The 17,316-nt window shown below is 41.9% G+C and overlaps 1 protein-coding gene across 2 annotated transcripts in view; it reads right to left on the bottom strand.

Moving 5' to 3' along the window:
• Nucleotides 1-2,132: 2,132 nt before the first annotated feature.
• C1QTNF8 (C1q and TNF related 8) overlaps nt 2,133-17,316 on the bottom strand; it is a 31,171-nt gene continuing 15,987 nt past the window's right edge. Inside the window, exons 2-5 of one of the 2 annotated variants that reach the window (XM_073558446.1) lie at nt 15,824-15,955; nt 15,615-15,677; nt 3,856-4,088; nt 2,133-2,833 (exon numbers count right to left, since the gene is read on the bottom strand). In XM_073558446.1, coding sequence (XP_073414547.1) covers nt 2,286-2,833; nt 3,856-4,088; nt 15,615-15,677; nt 15,824-15,955 — 976 coding nt within the window. In that variant the 3' untranslated portion in view covers nt 2,133-2,285. Of the gene's footprint in view, nt 2,834-3,855; nt 4,089-15,614; nt 15,678-15,823; nt 15,959-17,316 lie in introns of both variants that reach the window. The other variant, XM_073558445.1, reaches the window with a different exon arrangement.

Raw genomic sequence — 17,316 nt, forward strand, 5'->3', positions numbered from 1 at the left:
CTCATTTCTATAACTTGCTTCTACAGGTCCTCAGACTCATTGAAAAACCCATCATCTGCCATTAGAATTAGGAACAGTTATCTATAGACTGTGTATATTATGCTACTATCACCTCTGGAAACTCCTGTGTTTTAAACAAGCTGCAGCTACAGCACCTCAGACCTGCTGTGTAACCCATCGTCTGCTGTAAGAATTACAAACAGTTATAAAGAGACTGTGTTCACAATACATTGCAATAATCTCTGCAAAATTCTGCATTTTCTGTAACTTACATCCACAGCAGTTCAGACCTGCTGCATAATTCATCACATACTGTAAGCATTATGAACATTTATCTATAGACTTATCGACATTCGTACTGGAGAGATAGTGTACTACTATAACACTGACCCCCTATGTACAAGAATATAACTACTATAATACTGCTCCTATGTACAAGAACATAACTACTATAATACTGCCCCTATGTACAAGAATATAACTACTATAATACTGCTCCTATGTACAAGAATATAACTACTATAATACTGCCCCTATGTACAAGAATATAACTACTATAATACTGCCCCTATGTACAAGAATATAACTACTATAATACTTCCCCCAATGTACAAGAAAATAACTGCTATAATACTGCTCCTATGTACAAGAATATAACTAGTATAATACTGCTCCTATGTACAAGAATATAACTACTATAATACTGCCCCTATGTACAAGAATATAACTACTATAATACTGCCCCTATGTACAAGAATATAACTACTATAATACTGCTCCTATGTACAAGAAGATAACCACTATAATACTGCCCCCTATGTACAAGAATTTAACTACAATAATACTATCCCCTATGTACAGGAATATAACTACTATAATACTGCTCCTATGTACAAGAATATAACTACTATAATACTGCTCCCTATGTACAAGAATATAACTACTATAATACTGCCCCTATGTACAAGAATACAACTACTATAATACTGCTCCTATGTACAAGAATATAACTACAATAATACTGCTCCTATGTACAAGAATATAACTACTATAATACTGCCCCTATGTACAAGAATATAACTACTATAATACTGCCCCTATGTACAAGAATATAACTACTATAATACTGCCCCTATGTACAAGAATATAACTACTATAATACTGCCCCCTATATACAAGAATATAACTACTATAATACTGCCCCTATGTACAAGAATATAACTACTATAATACTGCCCCTATGTACAAGAATATAACTACTATAATACTGCCCCTATGTACAAGAATATAACTACTATAATACTGCTCCTATGTACAACAATATAACTACTATAATACTGCCCCTATGTGCAAGAATATAGCTACTATAATACTGACCCCTATGTACAGGAATATAACTACTATAATACTGCCCCTATATACAAGAATATAACACCTATAATACTGCCCCTATGTACAAGAATAAAACTACTATAATACTGCCCCTATGTACAAGAATATAACTACTATAATACTGTCCCTATGTACAAGAATATAACTGCTATAATACTGCTCCTATGTACAAGAATATAACTACTATAATACTGCTCCTATGTACAAGAATATAACTACTATAATACTGCCCCCTATGTACAAGAATATAACTACTATAATACTGCCCCTATGTACAAGAATATAACTACTATAATACTGTCCCTATGTACAAGAATATAACTGCTATAATACTGCTCCTATGTACAAGAATATAACTACTATAATACTGCTCCTATGTACAAGAATATAACTACTATAATACCGCCCCTATGTCCAAGAATATAACTACTATAATACTGCCCCTATGTACAAGAATATAACTACTATAATACTGCCCCCTATGTACAAGAATATAACTACTATAATACTGCTCCTATGTACAAGAATATAACTACTATAATACTGCCCCTATGTACAAGAATATAACTACTATAATACTGCCCCCTATGTACAAGAATATAACTACTATAATACTGCTCCTATGTACAAGAATATAACTACTATAATACTGCCCCTATATACAAGAATACAGAATCCTTGGCATACCTGAATTTATTGTACATTCTATGCTGAAATGATAAATCTACCACATCTGAATATTCCTGATAATATAATATTTATTATTTACAATCGTCTCACTAAGAATATTTATTCCGCAGATAATAATACTGAAGCTGGAGACTTTGGGTACAAATTTTGATCTTTAGGTCTCAACCATCTTGGGGTTCAATGGTGTTTGGTGCTATGAATACTCAGTCATCCATTTCCTTGATCAGGTGACCATTAAAGACAATATAGACGTCAGTCTCGTCGTTATATATTGCGTTCTCTCGTTCTCTTTTGAACATCCGCACATAGACCTCATCTTTCTCCTTGAGCTGGAGCATAAGACTTTGACTCTGCATGATGCTACGGTCACTAGGTTGGGCGTACAATAGGACGGTCTCTTCATTGTTCTTCATGATGTGTAGATAAGTCTCCTTTAGGTTCCATGTATGTACATTTAGGTTAAAGAAGTAGATCCCCGGAATGTAGCAGACGAAGGTTCCGGAGAACATGTTGAAGTGATCGTACAGGTTCACAAATGCGGTGTCGAATAAAACAGTTTGGAAATATTCCGTACTGTGTAAGGATTTACGGCGAGCCACAGAGAATGCTGAGTATTGGATCTTACAGGAATACCCAGGTGGACCGATATGGCCCTTTTGACCCTTAAAACCTTGTGATCCTTGTGATCCTTGTTCACCTTCTTTTCCTGAAACTCCTGGAGGCCCTTTTCCACCCAATTCACCTTTGTCACCTGGAAAATGAGCTCAAATTAACTTTTGAGGATTTTGTTCTGGTTTATGACATCATGGCAATCCAAAGAACGTTTTTGACAATATCTCAGACACTTGCCCCAAATATTTGACCGGTGCTCCAGATCCAGTTAAAAACTATGGCTGAGCCTGGAGACATTGGATCCCCACCCCACCACTTACTCTCACTTTTGTACTTTGATTTACGAGACGTCTTGCACACGCTGAGGGCATCATGGGTCCCACACAAATGGTGCAATGAAGTCCCTTCATCATGTCTCCTTTGCCCACCATGAACGGCTGAGATAAGTAGAAGACCTAACAGCTTAACACGAGGACGGGATTAGATGATCATCGGTGCTTTTTTGGATTAGCGTAAAGGGGGCAGCATTAATGGGGGACTATATAAGTAGGCACAAAGGTGATCTGCTACTGTTTAGAGGAACATAGGTGGACTTCTTCCAATAGGGTAACACATCAGTGTGGGGTCATAAAGGAGGACACTTTTACTATGTTCACCATTATGGCTGGAAAATTTATGGAGAAGGTGGTGAGGATATCAGAAGATCAAGAAGTCAAAGATGACTCTGAGTCAAATCCTACAGAAACAAGTCATGGATGGAAGAAGTCGTCATAATGGTCTGGACCAGAAGGAGAATAAAAGTGAACGATTTAACAACTGTAATTAGACACTGGGAGTCACTGGATTTTTGAAGTTGTCCCATAAACAACATATATGATCTATAAATGTAATACCGTTTGGGGGTCGAACAGCTGGGACCCCCTTTTTCTCATGAGATCGAGTGTCTCAAAGTCCTTTGTGTGAATGGGAGCAATAGCCGCACTATTGCTCCATTCATAAAGGTAAATTTGGGGATAGGAGATAAATTATGTTTTTGGGAAAACCCATTTCATTATAGTTCCTGTGTAAACCTGCTATGTCCACTATGTGGTCACTGTAGGGGGCATAATATTTGTAATATGACCATATCCCTTTGACCTCCTCACACTCTCCGTAACTCACCTTTAAGAATAGACATCTCTATACGAGGCTGGACTCTTGGCATTGGGTGGACAACATATTCTTTAACTCGACTCTTCTTGGGGGGCTCCGCAGGCTCATCCGAGGCTCCACAGCAGCGAACACATGAAGGGTTTCCAACTTCCTGCCATAGAAAAGTTCTTGGTGCTGAAGTGTCGACCGACACAAGAGATGTTAAGATGACGACCACCGGGAAATACATCACAGGTCTCGTTCTGAAAGATCATGAGAAATAATGTAGAAGTCATATAAACCTACTACAGAAACCTGCGGAATTACGAACAATATTAACTACCTGTCGCCACCACCAGGGGGCTCAGCAGGCCGTAAGAAGCCATACGTAACTGTCTGCAGATCGCCCCCAGTGGTGGAAAAAGTCAATTACATTTTTTTTAAAAAATTTGCTAAATTTTCTCAGGCAGACGTGACAATTTTTTTTTTTACAAGGACACACTTAAAAGGTTGATTCCCAGAAGCACAACTCACATTTCTATTCAAGGAACACACGATCCAGATGTCGAATATGAAGGTTTGTTTTTTTTCTGCTCATTTTGTTTATTTCAAGGTTAAAACAAAATTGAGATTTCAGGACAGAAATTCTTGAGCATAAAGCGAGAACTATGCAGAAGACTTAACACTTTGGAGACCACTCAATGCTTAAAGGGGAACTTCTCTGAAAATCTGTTTCCTGTCTCACATAATCAAAGAACACATGGAGTAGACCCCTGGCGACCACACAAAAAAGTCGTTTGGATTATAACATACCCCTCCTTTTTAGACTGAATTTTTCTTGTAACTGGGGCCCAAGTTAAAGGGGAAATCAAATATAAGAAAAAAATATAAGAAAAAAATTAAATGTTGAATTTTCCCCCCAAAGTTTTTTTTGGCTTTATGTGTGAACTATCTAAATAAATTCATGAACTAATTAATAATAATAATAATAATAATAATAATAATAATAATAATAAATAAATAAAAATAAATAATAATCAATTTTATTTTTTACTTTATTTTAGATGCTTAATTAAAAAAGAAGGGAAAATATTGGTAGAAATAAAGGCACTGCTGGGCAAAATAAATTTACTAGCCAAACACCAACAAAAAATGTCCAAACATAAAATTGTCATGGAAAGTGGAACAAAATTAAAAATGTATTTATGAAAACAATTTTAAAAAAATTGAAGAGCAGACACCTTTCACAAGTGGTGCAGGGCAGAGGACCGCACTTGAGATTTGGAAAAGAAGGTATTCGGGGCATTAAATGGTTATTCTCTATCTTCAGAAATGGATATTGTCAGATGGTGTTTGTAAGTACAAGCATTTTTGCAATTTACTGTAAGTGTTTGTAAGTACAAGCATTTTTGCAATTTACTGCTTATTAAAATTTGCAGCCGTTCTTGAGATACGAACACTTTTCATTTTTTTTGACAGCTCGTTTCTTTGGAGACCGACCACCGCTGCTGTCTAGCTTGTTAGCACTGCGCTTAAGGTAGCAGCGCTCTCCAGCTTCAAAACAGCGCTTACAAGCTCAACAGAAAAGAGCGTGTAAGCACTGAGCATGTTTCACTGTCCAGCAGCGGTGGTCGGTCTCCAAGACAACGAGTGGTAAAGAACGGCTGAAAATTTTAATAAGCAGCAAATTGCAAAATTGCTTGCTTTTACGAGCTCTGTCTGACAATATCCATTTATGAAAATGACGAATAACCCTTTAATGAGGAAAAAGGGTATACAGACATTTTTTCATGTCCTATCCAATCTATAGTAGATCCATCCGTGTTGTGGTAGCTGAGCACAGTACCGCTATTTAAGTAGTGATTTTTATTCTCCAGAGACCTCCATACACATCAATGCATCACCCAATAAATGCCCTGGTGTCCAAGAGATAAATATTTCACCTCCTGTCCTCCTCGTTTCAAAATGCCTTTTCATATTAGAATCCCACTTTTTCTATTCGGACACGATTTGTCCCGGGGCGGCGGTGCACTCACTAACAAGAGCCGTCTGTGTGAGTTCAAACACCGTCCAAACCATTTTTGCCAGAGGACAGTTTCCCTTCCATCCCATCTGCATTTGATTGAGACCTTTGAAAACAGTCGTCTCTTCATCCGCTCGTCTCGGGTCCCTGTAAGGCATTAGCGCCATCGCAGTTTGGGAGATAATCATCTTCCTTTTTTGCTATGGCAGGTGCGTTGCTCCCATTCAATGGAAAAAGTTTGCGTTTTCTTAAAAGTTAAGAAACTTTTTTAAAGAAAAGAATAAGCGGCTGTATGTGAACAGAAGGAACAAGAGGCTGATGAACAAGTCATTCCTTGTTCCCGTTGTTCCATTCTTCCATTTGCAGAATTTATTATACTTGTCTATAGACAGAAGATGTTTTGATGTGACTTACCCGGAGGCAGGCAGGATAAAACTAGAATAATACAAAAGTTTCTTAAAGGAGGAATGGGTGAAAACAATAAGAGACACGCAGCAAACTAAGATTTTCTGCAAGGTCCATCTGACGCGAGGTTGCAGAAAACAATCACATTACTTTTCAGGCATTCTTATTGTTAATATACAGACTAAGTTCAACAGAATGATTCTTTCTTATAATTTTTTTGTCTTTTTTCACCCCATCTGCCTGTGCTTCGGGCTTCACAGCTGAATCGACCTTATTTCTGCTAAAACATTTCACATCAGCACCCTGCTTCTTCCCAGTGCTGCAGACCCCTCTCCTATTTAATCCTGAATATTCACAGCTCTAAGAAACCATGACTGTAAGAAGGCTGACTGATGAATGTGTAAAATAGCAATGGCTTCCAGCACAGCACAGCTCTGCTGTACTGTGCTCAGCTCCATTCAACACAGATATTTGGCTCTTCGTCAAATTAAACTATGTTTAGAATACATTCTTTTCTGTTATTTGTGCGATCCTGTACAGATGTCTCTCTGTCTTCTCGGTTTAATTTTTAGTAATTTACATCTGCATATCTGCAAGTGTTTTAATATCATTGATCTTTTAGTTAGTTTGCAGCAGAGATCAACAGTCCTGCAATCTGCTCTCCTCCGCCTGCACAGCGGAGCTTGTGATAACTAGGCACAGCAAGTGCGGACACAAGCAGAGATAAGCTGTATTTGATGCCTGCTGATGATAGATCAGTGATGTCAAATTACAAATGCTGCTCTCTAGATGCATATAGTAAAAGATGGCAGTCTGTTGATGCATATGGCAGAAGATGCCGCTCTGTTAATGCACATTTTAGAAAATGCTGTTCTATTGATGCATATGGCAGAAGCTGCATATTATAGAAGATGACTCTGTTGATGCAAATGGTAGAAGGTGGTTCTCTGTTGATGCATATTGAAGAAGATGCTGCTCTGTTAATGAACATTTTAGAAAATGCTGTTCTATTGATGCACATGGCAGAAGATGCTGCTCAGTTGATGCATGACAGAAGATGGTATTCTGTTGATGCACATTTTAGAAAGTGCTGCTCTTTTGATGCACATGGCAGAAGATGCTGTTCTGTTGATGCATATATTAAAAGACAGCAGTCTGTTGATGCATATGACAGAAGATTACTCTGTTGATGCATATTGCAGAAGATGCTGCTCTGCTGATGCACATTTTAGAAAATGCTGCTCTGTTGATACATATGGCAGAAGATGTCACTCTATTGATGAATATGACAGAAGATGCCACTCTATCAATTCCTATGGTCACTATGTTGCAGTGTTGATGCATAAAGCAAAAGATGCCAGTCAATTGATTCATATGGCAGACTTTACATATGCATCAACATAGCAAAATTTTTAGTTTCAAGTCAGTGATATATCAGCAGTAGACATCAAACGCAGCTAAGTCCTGTAAGTCTCTGTTCAGCTGTGCCTAGTTATTTCAGGCTATGTGCACACGTGTGGAATTTCCATGGAAATTTCCATGGGAATTCCGGAATTCCATTCCACGGCAAATATGCGAGAAATCTGCATTTTAAATTCCCGCCAATTTCCCGTGGAAAAACTAGCGTTTTGCAAGAGTAATTAGCTTGCAGAATGCTAGCGTTTTCCAAGCGATCAGTAGCATCGCTTGGAAAACTGATTGACAGGTTGGTCACACTCGTCAAACAGTGTTTGACGAGTGTGACCCACTTTTTACTATTGAGTCTGCCTATGCAGCGTCAGTAGTAAAAACATATAAAGTTTAAAATAATAATAAAAAAAAATCGTGTTTTTTCTCACCTTCCGGCGTCCTACGCAGCGTTCCCGATCCTCGCGATGCTCCCGGCAAGTCCCGTTCCCAGGGATGCCTTGCGACAATGACCTTTGATGACATCGCGGTCTTGCGAGATGCTACGTCATCTGTGGTCATTGTCGCAAGGCATCACTGGGAACGGAAATTGCCGGGAGCATTGCTGAGGCCTGGCGACGCTGCGAGGGACGCCGGAAGGTGAGAATATCACGATTTTTTATTTTAATTCTATTAATTACAGGGATATGGTACCCAGAGCCTGGAGGAGAATCTCCTCTCCTCCAGAAAGTGGGTGCCATCCGCAAATGATCTGCTTACTTTTTGCATAGCCACACACGGAAAGTAAGCGGAACAATGCTTTCCTATGTGTGCGGATTTTCCCGCGATTCCGCACAAAGAATGAACACGCTGCATATTTTTCCGTGATGCAATTCCGCCATGGAAAAATACGCAGCATTAGCACAGCATGTGCGGAATGCCATAGGAGTGCATGGGATGCTTTTTTTTTTTGCGTTTTCGCTGCAAAATCGCAAGTTTAAAAATGCAGCGAAAACGCAAAAAAAAGCTGCGTGTGAACACAGCCTCACAATCACTGTTGTGCAAGCAGAGCAGAGTGCAGGACTGCTGATCTCTGCTGGAAACTATTAAGCAGAACAATGATGTAAAAACTCAGATTGGGATGGCAGAGCCTGCAGTTGTTGCACATGCGCGAGTATTACCACGGGAATTACAGGATGGATACAGTGGCAACCAGGGGCGTCTTTTGGGGATATGAATAAAACAGGGAATATTTCATGAGTCATATTGGCACAAATGAATTACTATATATGTACATTATTATAAGACCACATAATGATTTTCAGAATAACCCTATAATTCACTATTAAGGAACTGAGAATACATTTTGAGTAAGCGTATACCATTAAGGACCCTTATTAACTACCTAGAGGAAAGGGTACCTAGAAAGATTGTATCTGGCTTTGGAGGACCCGACACTTTCATGCTGTGTAATGCTTCATCTTCCCTGCGGGGGCACTGTAGTGGAGCTCAATCTATGCTGCCAGCTTTCCTTACAAATTATGGTTGATTGCTGTCACTGGGAATCCTGGAAATCAAACACCTTATAATCCTTTTATGAACAGGGAACTTTTAAGAAAAAAAATATACTGCTTTAAGTGGACAACCGATAAAATGCCACAAGAATGTAAAAATAATGTTTTTTTAAAAGTGACGAGGGAGAAGGGTGAAGACAATTTTACAAATTGCTGAGATGATGAAGTGCCCTCGTTTACAGATAGTTCATTACAGACACCAAGATTTGTTTTCTGAACCCGAGGTCAATGGCTTCACATTTTTCTTTAGATTTATTTTGCTGTGCAGCGAAGTTCTTCATATTTGGCTGAAGCCTTCAAATCTCACTCATGACCAAGTGCAACGGTAAAGGGATTGCACATCCCAGTGCCCCATGGAACTAGCTCGGGTGAGGGCTGGTGGACATTGGTGTCCTTGGTGCTCGGTGCCAAGGTGGACAAGATGCCGTTGCTTAATACGAGTATTCCATGATCACGTATGTCCACCGAGGGTCCGGCTGCTGGAACCCCCACCATACTTGAGAATTTCCCTGTGGAAATAAAGTATTAGTGAGCAACCACAAGGGATTTTGGGTTGCTTGTTTTTGTGATTGCACTAGTTCCCAGCAGTTTTGACCACCAGTGATCATGTATTCATCATCAAGTCACTGGATAGGGGATAGAAACATTATTTACTGAACATCTTTAAAAGGAATCAGAAAAAAAGGCATTTTTCCCCAAGAAAAAGCACCAACCTAAACCTTGAGTTTTGTCACATATTGCATCTCAGCTACATTGCCCTGAATTGGACTAGGACAAGTTAGGAGCAGTGGAAGCAACAGGACCGGTGAGGGGTAATTACAGGATGGGTGAGGAGCTGTGGAGACGGCAGGACCAGTGAGGGGCATGATTAGGACATGTGAGGAGCTGTGGAGGTGGTGGCATCGGTGAGGGGTAATCCCAGGATAGGTGGGGAGCTGTGAAGACAGCAGGACCGATGAGGGGTAAGCCCAGGATAGGTGAAGAGCTGCGGAAATGGCAGGACTGGTGATGGGTGCGCCCAGGATAGGTGAGGAGCTCAGAAGGCAGCAGGACTGGTGAGGGGTAAGCCCAGGATAGGTGAAGAACTGTGGAGATGGCAGGGCCAGGGATGGGTGAGCCCAGGATAGGTGAGGAGCTGTGGAGGCAGAAGGACTGGTGAGGGGTAAGCCCAGGATAGGTGAGGAGCTCAGGAGGCAGCAGGACTGGTGAGGGGTAAGCCCAGAATAGGTGAGAAGCTGTGGAGACAGCAGGACCGGTGAGGGGTAAGTCCAGGATAGGTGAAGAACTGTGGAGATGGCAGGCCCAGTGATGAGTGAGCCCAGGATAGGTGAGGAGCTGTGGAGGCAGAAGGACTGGTGAGGGGTAAGCCCAGGATATATGAGGAGCTGTGGAGATATCATGGCCGGTGAGGGGTAAGCTCAGGATAGGTGAGGAGCTGTGGAGATGGCAAGACCGGTGATGGGTGAGCCCAGGATAGGTGAGGAGCTGTGAAGGCAGCAGGCCTGGTGAGGGGCATGATTAGGACAGGTGAGAAGCTGTGGTGGAGGCAGAACCAGTGAGTGGAATGCCTAAGACAGGTGAAGAGCCTTGGAGGTGGTAGGATGTGTTAGGGGCATGATTAGGACAGGTGATGAGCTGTGATGGAGGAAGGACCAGTAAGGGGAAACCTAAGACAGCTGAAGAGCTGTGGAGGCAGCAGGACTGGTGAGAGGCATGATTAGGACAGGTGAGGAGTTGTGGAGGAGGCAGGACCGATGAGGGGCATGATTAGGACAGGTGAGGAGCTGTGGTGGAGGCAGGACCAGTGAGGGGAAACCCTAAGACAGGTGAGGAGCTGTGTTGGAGGTACGACCAGTGAGGTGTAAACATAGGACAGATGAAGAGCTGTGGAGGCGGCAGAAACAGTGAGGGACATGATTAGGACAGGTGAGGATCGGCTGCGGCGGCAGTTCCGTGAGGGATAACCTTGGACCAGCGAGGAGCTGCGAAGGCGGCAGAAGCAGTGAGGGGTAAGCCTAGGACAGTTGAGGAGCTGTGGTCGCGGCAGGACTGGTGAAGGGCATGATTAGGCAAGTAGAGGAGTTTTGGTGGAGGCAGGACCAGTAAGGGGAAAACCTAGGACAGGTGAGGAGCTGTGGTAGGACCGGTGAGGAGCCAGCCAGCATAATTTTTATTTAACCCCTTCCTGGCCCTCTGTTTATTAGACTTTGGAGTCTGGAGAGACCTTAAAGCACAAGAAATGTCTATTTGGAGGTTTTTTTTGGAACAAATTTAGTTTCACCAAACAGAATCTGTCGGCCAAATTTATTGAATTTGCTTGAAACAAATTTCAGGAGAGTCACTCATTTCTGTTGAGCATTCAAATTATGGTCATGGCCTCCGCGAGTCCTCCAGACCAAGAAATGTACTTCTGCATTGCTTTCCTGCAGTAGTGAGGAATAACAACACGGACGATTTGTTATGAACAAGAGCTAAGACAACATCAGAATGTGCTTTATTTATTGTATGATCCACCTTAAATATGCCCCCAAGACACGACAAGTGGTGCCAAGATTTCATAACTACCATCTGCATTGAAATTAATTAAAAGGCAATCAGTGTTATCCTTCAACAATGTATCTACAAGTCAAGTTTTAAAGGGAACCTGTCATCGATATGGATATCTACAGGGGATTCTCAACAATCCGGGATGGTCTCTTGATAATAAGCTGATCAGGAAAAGCAGTCCCTGCCTTGGACCTCCAGTGATCAGGTGTGATCTGAGAAGTCACCTGGCAGTAAGTGTTCAGTTTCCATGCAGTGCCATCTCTGGTGAAACTAAGCATTACACAGACTCCATTGATATCAATGGCTTGGCTGTGTAACTCAGGACAGGACAGGTCCTCCATAGAGAGAGAGACTCTTCATAACTGTTCTTCACTCAAGCCAAGAGATGAAGATCCCACGCATAGGGCCCCTTCCCTATGTCAACTCATAAAGCACTAATCTGGTGTATGAAAATGGGTTTCTAAAGTGGACAACAAACTCCATCATGGAGACAAAATTTCTTTTCATGGCCCATTTCAATTTCTCTAACAATCATGTCCATGTACACCATGAGAGCCATAACAATGGATCACCGTAAGAGCTTGGAGATGTAGCCAAGTCTACCACAGGTCATGGGACTATCCTTGAAAGCCACCAAAAATGTATAAGGTCCATGAAGGAGGTCATCATGCTCATGTTGACTGGTTGGGAGGACGCATCAAGAGGTGATATGTCAGAAGGTCAGCAGTAAGGTCACTTTCTGCAGACATTTTAGATCCCATGAATTGGAGGGGTTATCATCAGTCAAAGCATGGAGTACATGATGCCAGATGTCTCCCTCCAGCACATGGCAATAGTGTCAAACCCTAACCCAACCTGTCATGTTCAGCATGCAGTCCAATCTGTGAACAGCATGTGCTCATTCTGGGCTTAATAGGAGTCCAGTGGGTGGTGCTACTCACTGATTGACCGAGATCTTTGTATGCACACATATACAGGAAATAGTGTCGATCACTGATTAAGACCACCCACTGGACCCTTAAACCTTGAATGAGCAGGGATTATGATGAGTAATACACACGTTATACCTGTATTATCACATATGGTGCTTGCATACACCAAGGTTCCCTTTAAGTGTTTTTTGCTGAATTATACAGGTCTGTAAACTGGAGTAACTGAAGTACCATCTAGATTTTGGGGCGATGTGGTCTTTTCTCCTTTTTCTGTCTGTACACGGCCATTAAACCTAACCCTCTATATTGGAACTGTGATCTACTCAATGGTTTTTCTTCCTATCATGTAGTGTTTTCTGTTTCCGAAATTCCAGCAATAATGACCCATGGGCTACCAGAAAGCGTGCCGTGCCAGGGACAAGTCAACAGTTCGTGATCGGAAATGGAGTCAATGATCGAAGAAAGAGGACATTGAACGCATAGGTTCACATCAGCCGGAGACAAACTGTTTGGGGTCCATTGGTATAGGCTGTGCCTGGGATCAGAGCAGATGACCTTGGTGGAGTTGCTCCATGTAGCACCAGGCTATAATGTGGTGTAAGCATGGACGCCTTGTCGCCTACAAATGTCTCCAAACATGTTTACAACGCTACAGTTCCTAGGACGTTCTTGTAGCTGTCTGCACTGCAGACATCTGGAAACAATCCCCCGGCTACAATAACCTACAGATGTAGGGAGAGTCATCCAGATGACATGGGAGCTCAAGAGCAACCATGGACTCACGAAAACCTCAGGAGGACAAACTAATGAATGTTTTCCAAGAGCAGAAGAAGGATCTGATTGCACAGCTGATGTTTCTTGCTCGTCATAACAGTAGTTCAACTAGTAGACCTACATTGGACGGTATTCACAAAAGTGGGAGATGGCGCTTCTATGGTGATGGACGGTAAATGAGGAGAGTGGCCACGTGAGGATATAACCATGGAGAACCAAGTGACAATCATAATGTCATTGGTCCGAGGGCTGTCTTTTCATGCAGCAATCGGACCAAAGAACTATTGAGGCGTGTGAGTAAGATGGGTGGGAACAGGGAGTGCATTTCACCCAATATACAGCTATGAACCGAACGCCTATAATCATGAAGGGTATAAAATAAACCAACACTCAGGCAAACCCTGGAGATTTTTGGAAATCATTTCCTGTGTATTTCATCTGTTCTTGGTGAAACCTTTGTCCCAGAAACTTCTAAGTTGGACTGATTTGTGGTCTGACCGCAGCGACTATCAGACCAACTTATTTATAGGACACCTTGGGGCCTGATTGTCTAAACCCTCCACTTTATCTATTTGCCGTCATAGGTTTGTGAAGGCTCCATAGTCAAATAGTCGAATTCTACATCCTTAGATGCTCCTTTGAGACTCCGCAAGTATAGTTTCATACTCCAAAGCATGCGGTATTATAAATATGGCCGCCGTTGAGTCCATTATACAGATCCCATACAGGTAGTTGCCATATACATGAGCTACTGCACTGAAAATCGTCCATAAAATTCATACATTGACAATCTTATGGCAGTCTGTAGTCAGTGGCCAAAAATGGCGGCTGGCAATGTGTAGTCAAAAATGTATAAATTATTTGTTTAGGCAAAACCGGACAAACAAAATTGAGGGCAGATGTTGCAGCTGCCCCTGGTTCCTAGTACCCTGGTCCTACTAATTTTTCAACCAAACCCGGAAACTTCGAGATGCACCAAACTTTGCGTAACGTCTGGGAGGCTCCCGTAAGAGTTATCAGTACCAAAGATTCCCAAAAACTAGCACTTCCCTATAATCATGGAGCATCCTAGTATCTCAGTGTCCAGCTAATGGATGGGAAAATGACACGGACAGGGGATTGGAATGAGGGGCGTAAAGAAGGAATGTCCTTAATAAAATGGGGGTTGGTAAAAGAAAAAAAACGTCGGCAGATATACTCTTGCAGTCTCTAACCAACAAACATCCCAACTTTTTAGAAAGTTTTTAAAAACTTTTTAGCTGGGGGGTTGTAGTTTACCAATGGATTGAGAGTCACGGGTTGGAGATCCCAGCGGGTTGGCGTACCTATGGGATCGCCTCTTCATAGTCTGCAACGATGGAATCCGCTTCCGCCACTCACCGCTCTTTCTACTCCGAGAAAAAACGGTTCTCAAACGAAGCCGGCGACAACTTCTTGTACTCGTCCTTCAAAGACATCGACATCATAAGTGCCGAAAACCTTAATGTAACGCAGACCTCCGAGCCCGGTGGTGGAAGGTTTAACCCTTAAAATACCAAGGCGTGTAAACAGAATGCTGGCCAAAGATGATGAGCGTTGGCCCTGGTTCACATTTATCTTGGGTGACATTAGAAAAATACGACAAATTTGGGAAAAGTTAAACAAAAAAATACTTTCGAAGGGATGCGGCCAAAAATAAATTATTAGCGCCGTGCGCCAATTTGGGGTGTGACATAATGCAATTTCTGCTAAGTTTTGTGGGTGGATTAAAGGTGAGGCTTATCGTCCCCTAAAAGGTGAATGCAATTTTTCTTGTTTTTTTTTTTTTTAAACCTCTTTAAATTTTCCAACTTGATTTTCAGCACTTTTTTTTCCCAATCTCTATGTGACTTTTAAAAGTCCAGATGGCGTTACAGGGTTAAAATCCATTCTCTGAGGGTTTTTTTTTTTTAAGGAATGTGGGTTTGGCTTTTTTTTTTATTTTAGGAATGCTGGAACATTTCCAAGAATTGTGGCTTTAAGAAACATAAAAAGAGGCAAAAAAAACAACAACAGCAACCACAACAAAAAGCATCAAAGTAAAAACATTCCACAACCTATAAAGCAAAAGTTATGAAATTGAAGATTTTTGAGCGGTCGGAAAGGATAATAATGATAATTATAACTTACGGTTTAGAAACCCGAGACGTTTTCATGGACTGATCCGTGTGATGTTTGCAGTTTGCTAAGTTCCTAACAAAAGACATTGTCAGATTTTTAGGACTCCACCCTTGGTGGCGGTTTGGAAAAAAAAAAAAATTGAAAAAAAAAATGTGCAGCCTGTTTCACAGCAAGAACTGGCCACGATGACATCTCCACCCTGCAGTCCCTGCTCTTACCTCGCTGGCCTGCAGGGGATTTCAGGGATTTCTTTTCCCCCCTGGATCACTTGCCTTCTGCTCCAGGTCTGAGGCTTCTCCAGGAACTCAGGATTCGGCTTCCGGAGATTCCCACAGACACATTGCAGAATCCTTCTGGAGAGGTTACATGAAAAGTGTTAGATTTGGCTCTCACTTGTGAATTTGCAGCTTTCTCCCATCATCATCCCATTCCCTGTCGGCCCCCGGGGGCCCTGAAAAGAACACTGACACTAATAAAGGATGAACCTGGTGCCAGGGACACGGCTCACGCACTTCCATACACCCCCACATACACTTGTCACTGCATGCAACTCACGTAATGCCTATATCTGACCACCCCCGGGTTAGCCCCCCCTTAGTGAGAATTTGGGTAAAAAATGACTACATTCGTTAGATCTTTGTTAGATCCGGTTTGATCAACCAAAACTAACGTTAGATCACCCCTACAAAATGAGATATTTACGATCTTTTCCAGGGGGGGCTAACCCGTAGCTAGCCCCCCCAACTATGAAATTTGCCGTTTTTTGGATGGATTCTGATAGATATTCGTTAGATCCGGTTTGATCAGCAAAAATTAGCGTTAGATCTCCTCTCGTTTCCGAGATATTGGGGGGGGGCGGTGGGGGGTTAGCCCCCCCTAATTTGAAATTTGCCATTTTTTGGATGGATTCTGATAGATATTCGTTAGATCCGGTTTGATCAGCAAAAATTAACGTTAGATCTCCTTTCGTTCCCGAGATATTGGGGGTGTCAGGTGGGGGGTTAGGTACGGGTTAGCCCCCCCTAATTTGAAATTTGCCGTTTTTTGGATGGATTCTGATAGATATTCGTTAGATCCGGTTTGATCAGCAAAAATTAACGTTAGATCTCCTTTCGTTCCCGAGATATTGGGGGTGTCAGGTGGGGGGTTAGGTACGGGTTAGCCCCCCTAATTTGAAATTTGCCGTTTTTTGGATGGATTCTGATAGATATTCGTTAGATCCGGTTTGATCAGCAAAAATTAACGTTAGATCTCCTTTCGTTCCCGAGATATTGGGGGTGTCAGGTGGGGGGTTAGGTACGGGTTAGCCCCCCCTAATTTGAAATTTGCCGTTTTTTGGATGGATTCTGATAGATATTCGTTAGATCCGGTTTGATCAGCAAAAATTAACGTTAGATCTCCTTTCGTTCCCGAGATATTGGGGGTGTCAGGTGGGGGGTTAGGTACGGGTTAGCCCCCCCTAATTTGAAATTTGCCGTTTTTTGGATGGATTCTGATAGATATTCGTTAGATCCGGTTTGATCAGCAAAAATTAACGTTAGATCTCCTTTCGTTCCCGAGATATTGGGGGTGTCAGGTGGGGGGTTAGGTACGGGTTAGCCCCCCCTAATTTGAAATTTGCCATTTTTTGGATGGATTCTGATAGATATTCGTTAGATCCGGTTTGATCAGCAAAAATTAACGTTAGATCTCCTTTTCGTTCCCGAGATAT

Source organism: Dendrobates tinctorius, unplaced genomic scaffold (genome assembly GCF_039654945.1).
Source record: "Dendrobates tinctorius isolate UK_male_01 unplaced genomic scaffold, ASM3965494v1 ptg000257l, whole genome shotgun sequence".
Taxonomy (NCBI): Eukaryota; Metazoa; Chordata; class Amphibia; order Anura; family Dendrobatidae; genus Dendrobates; species Dendrobates tinctorius.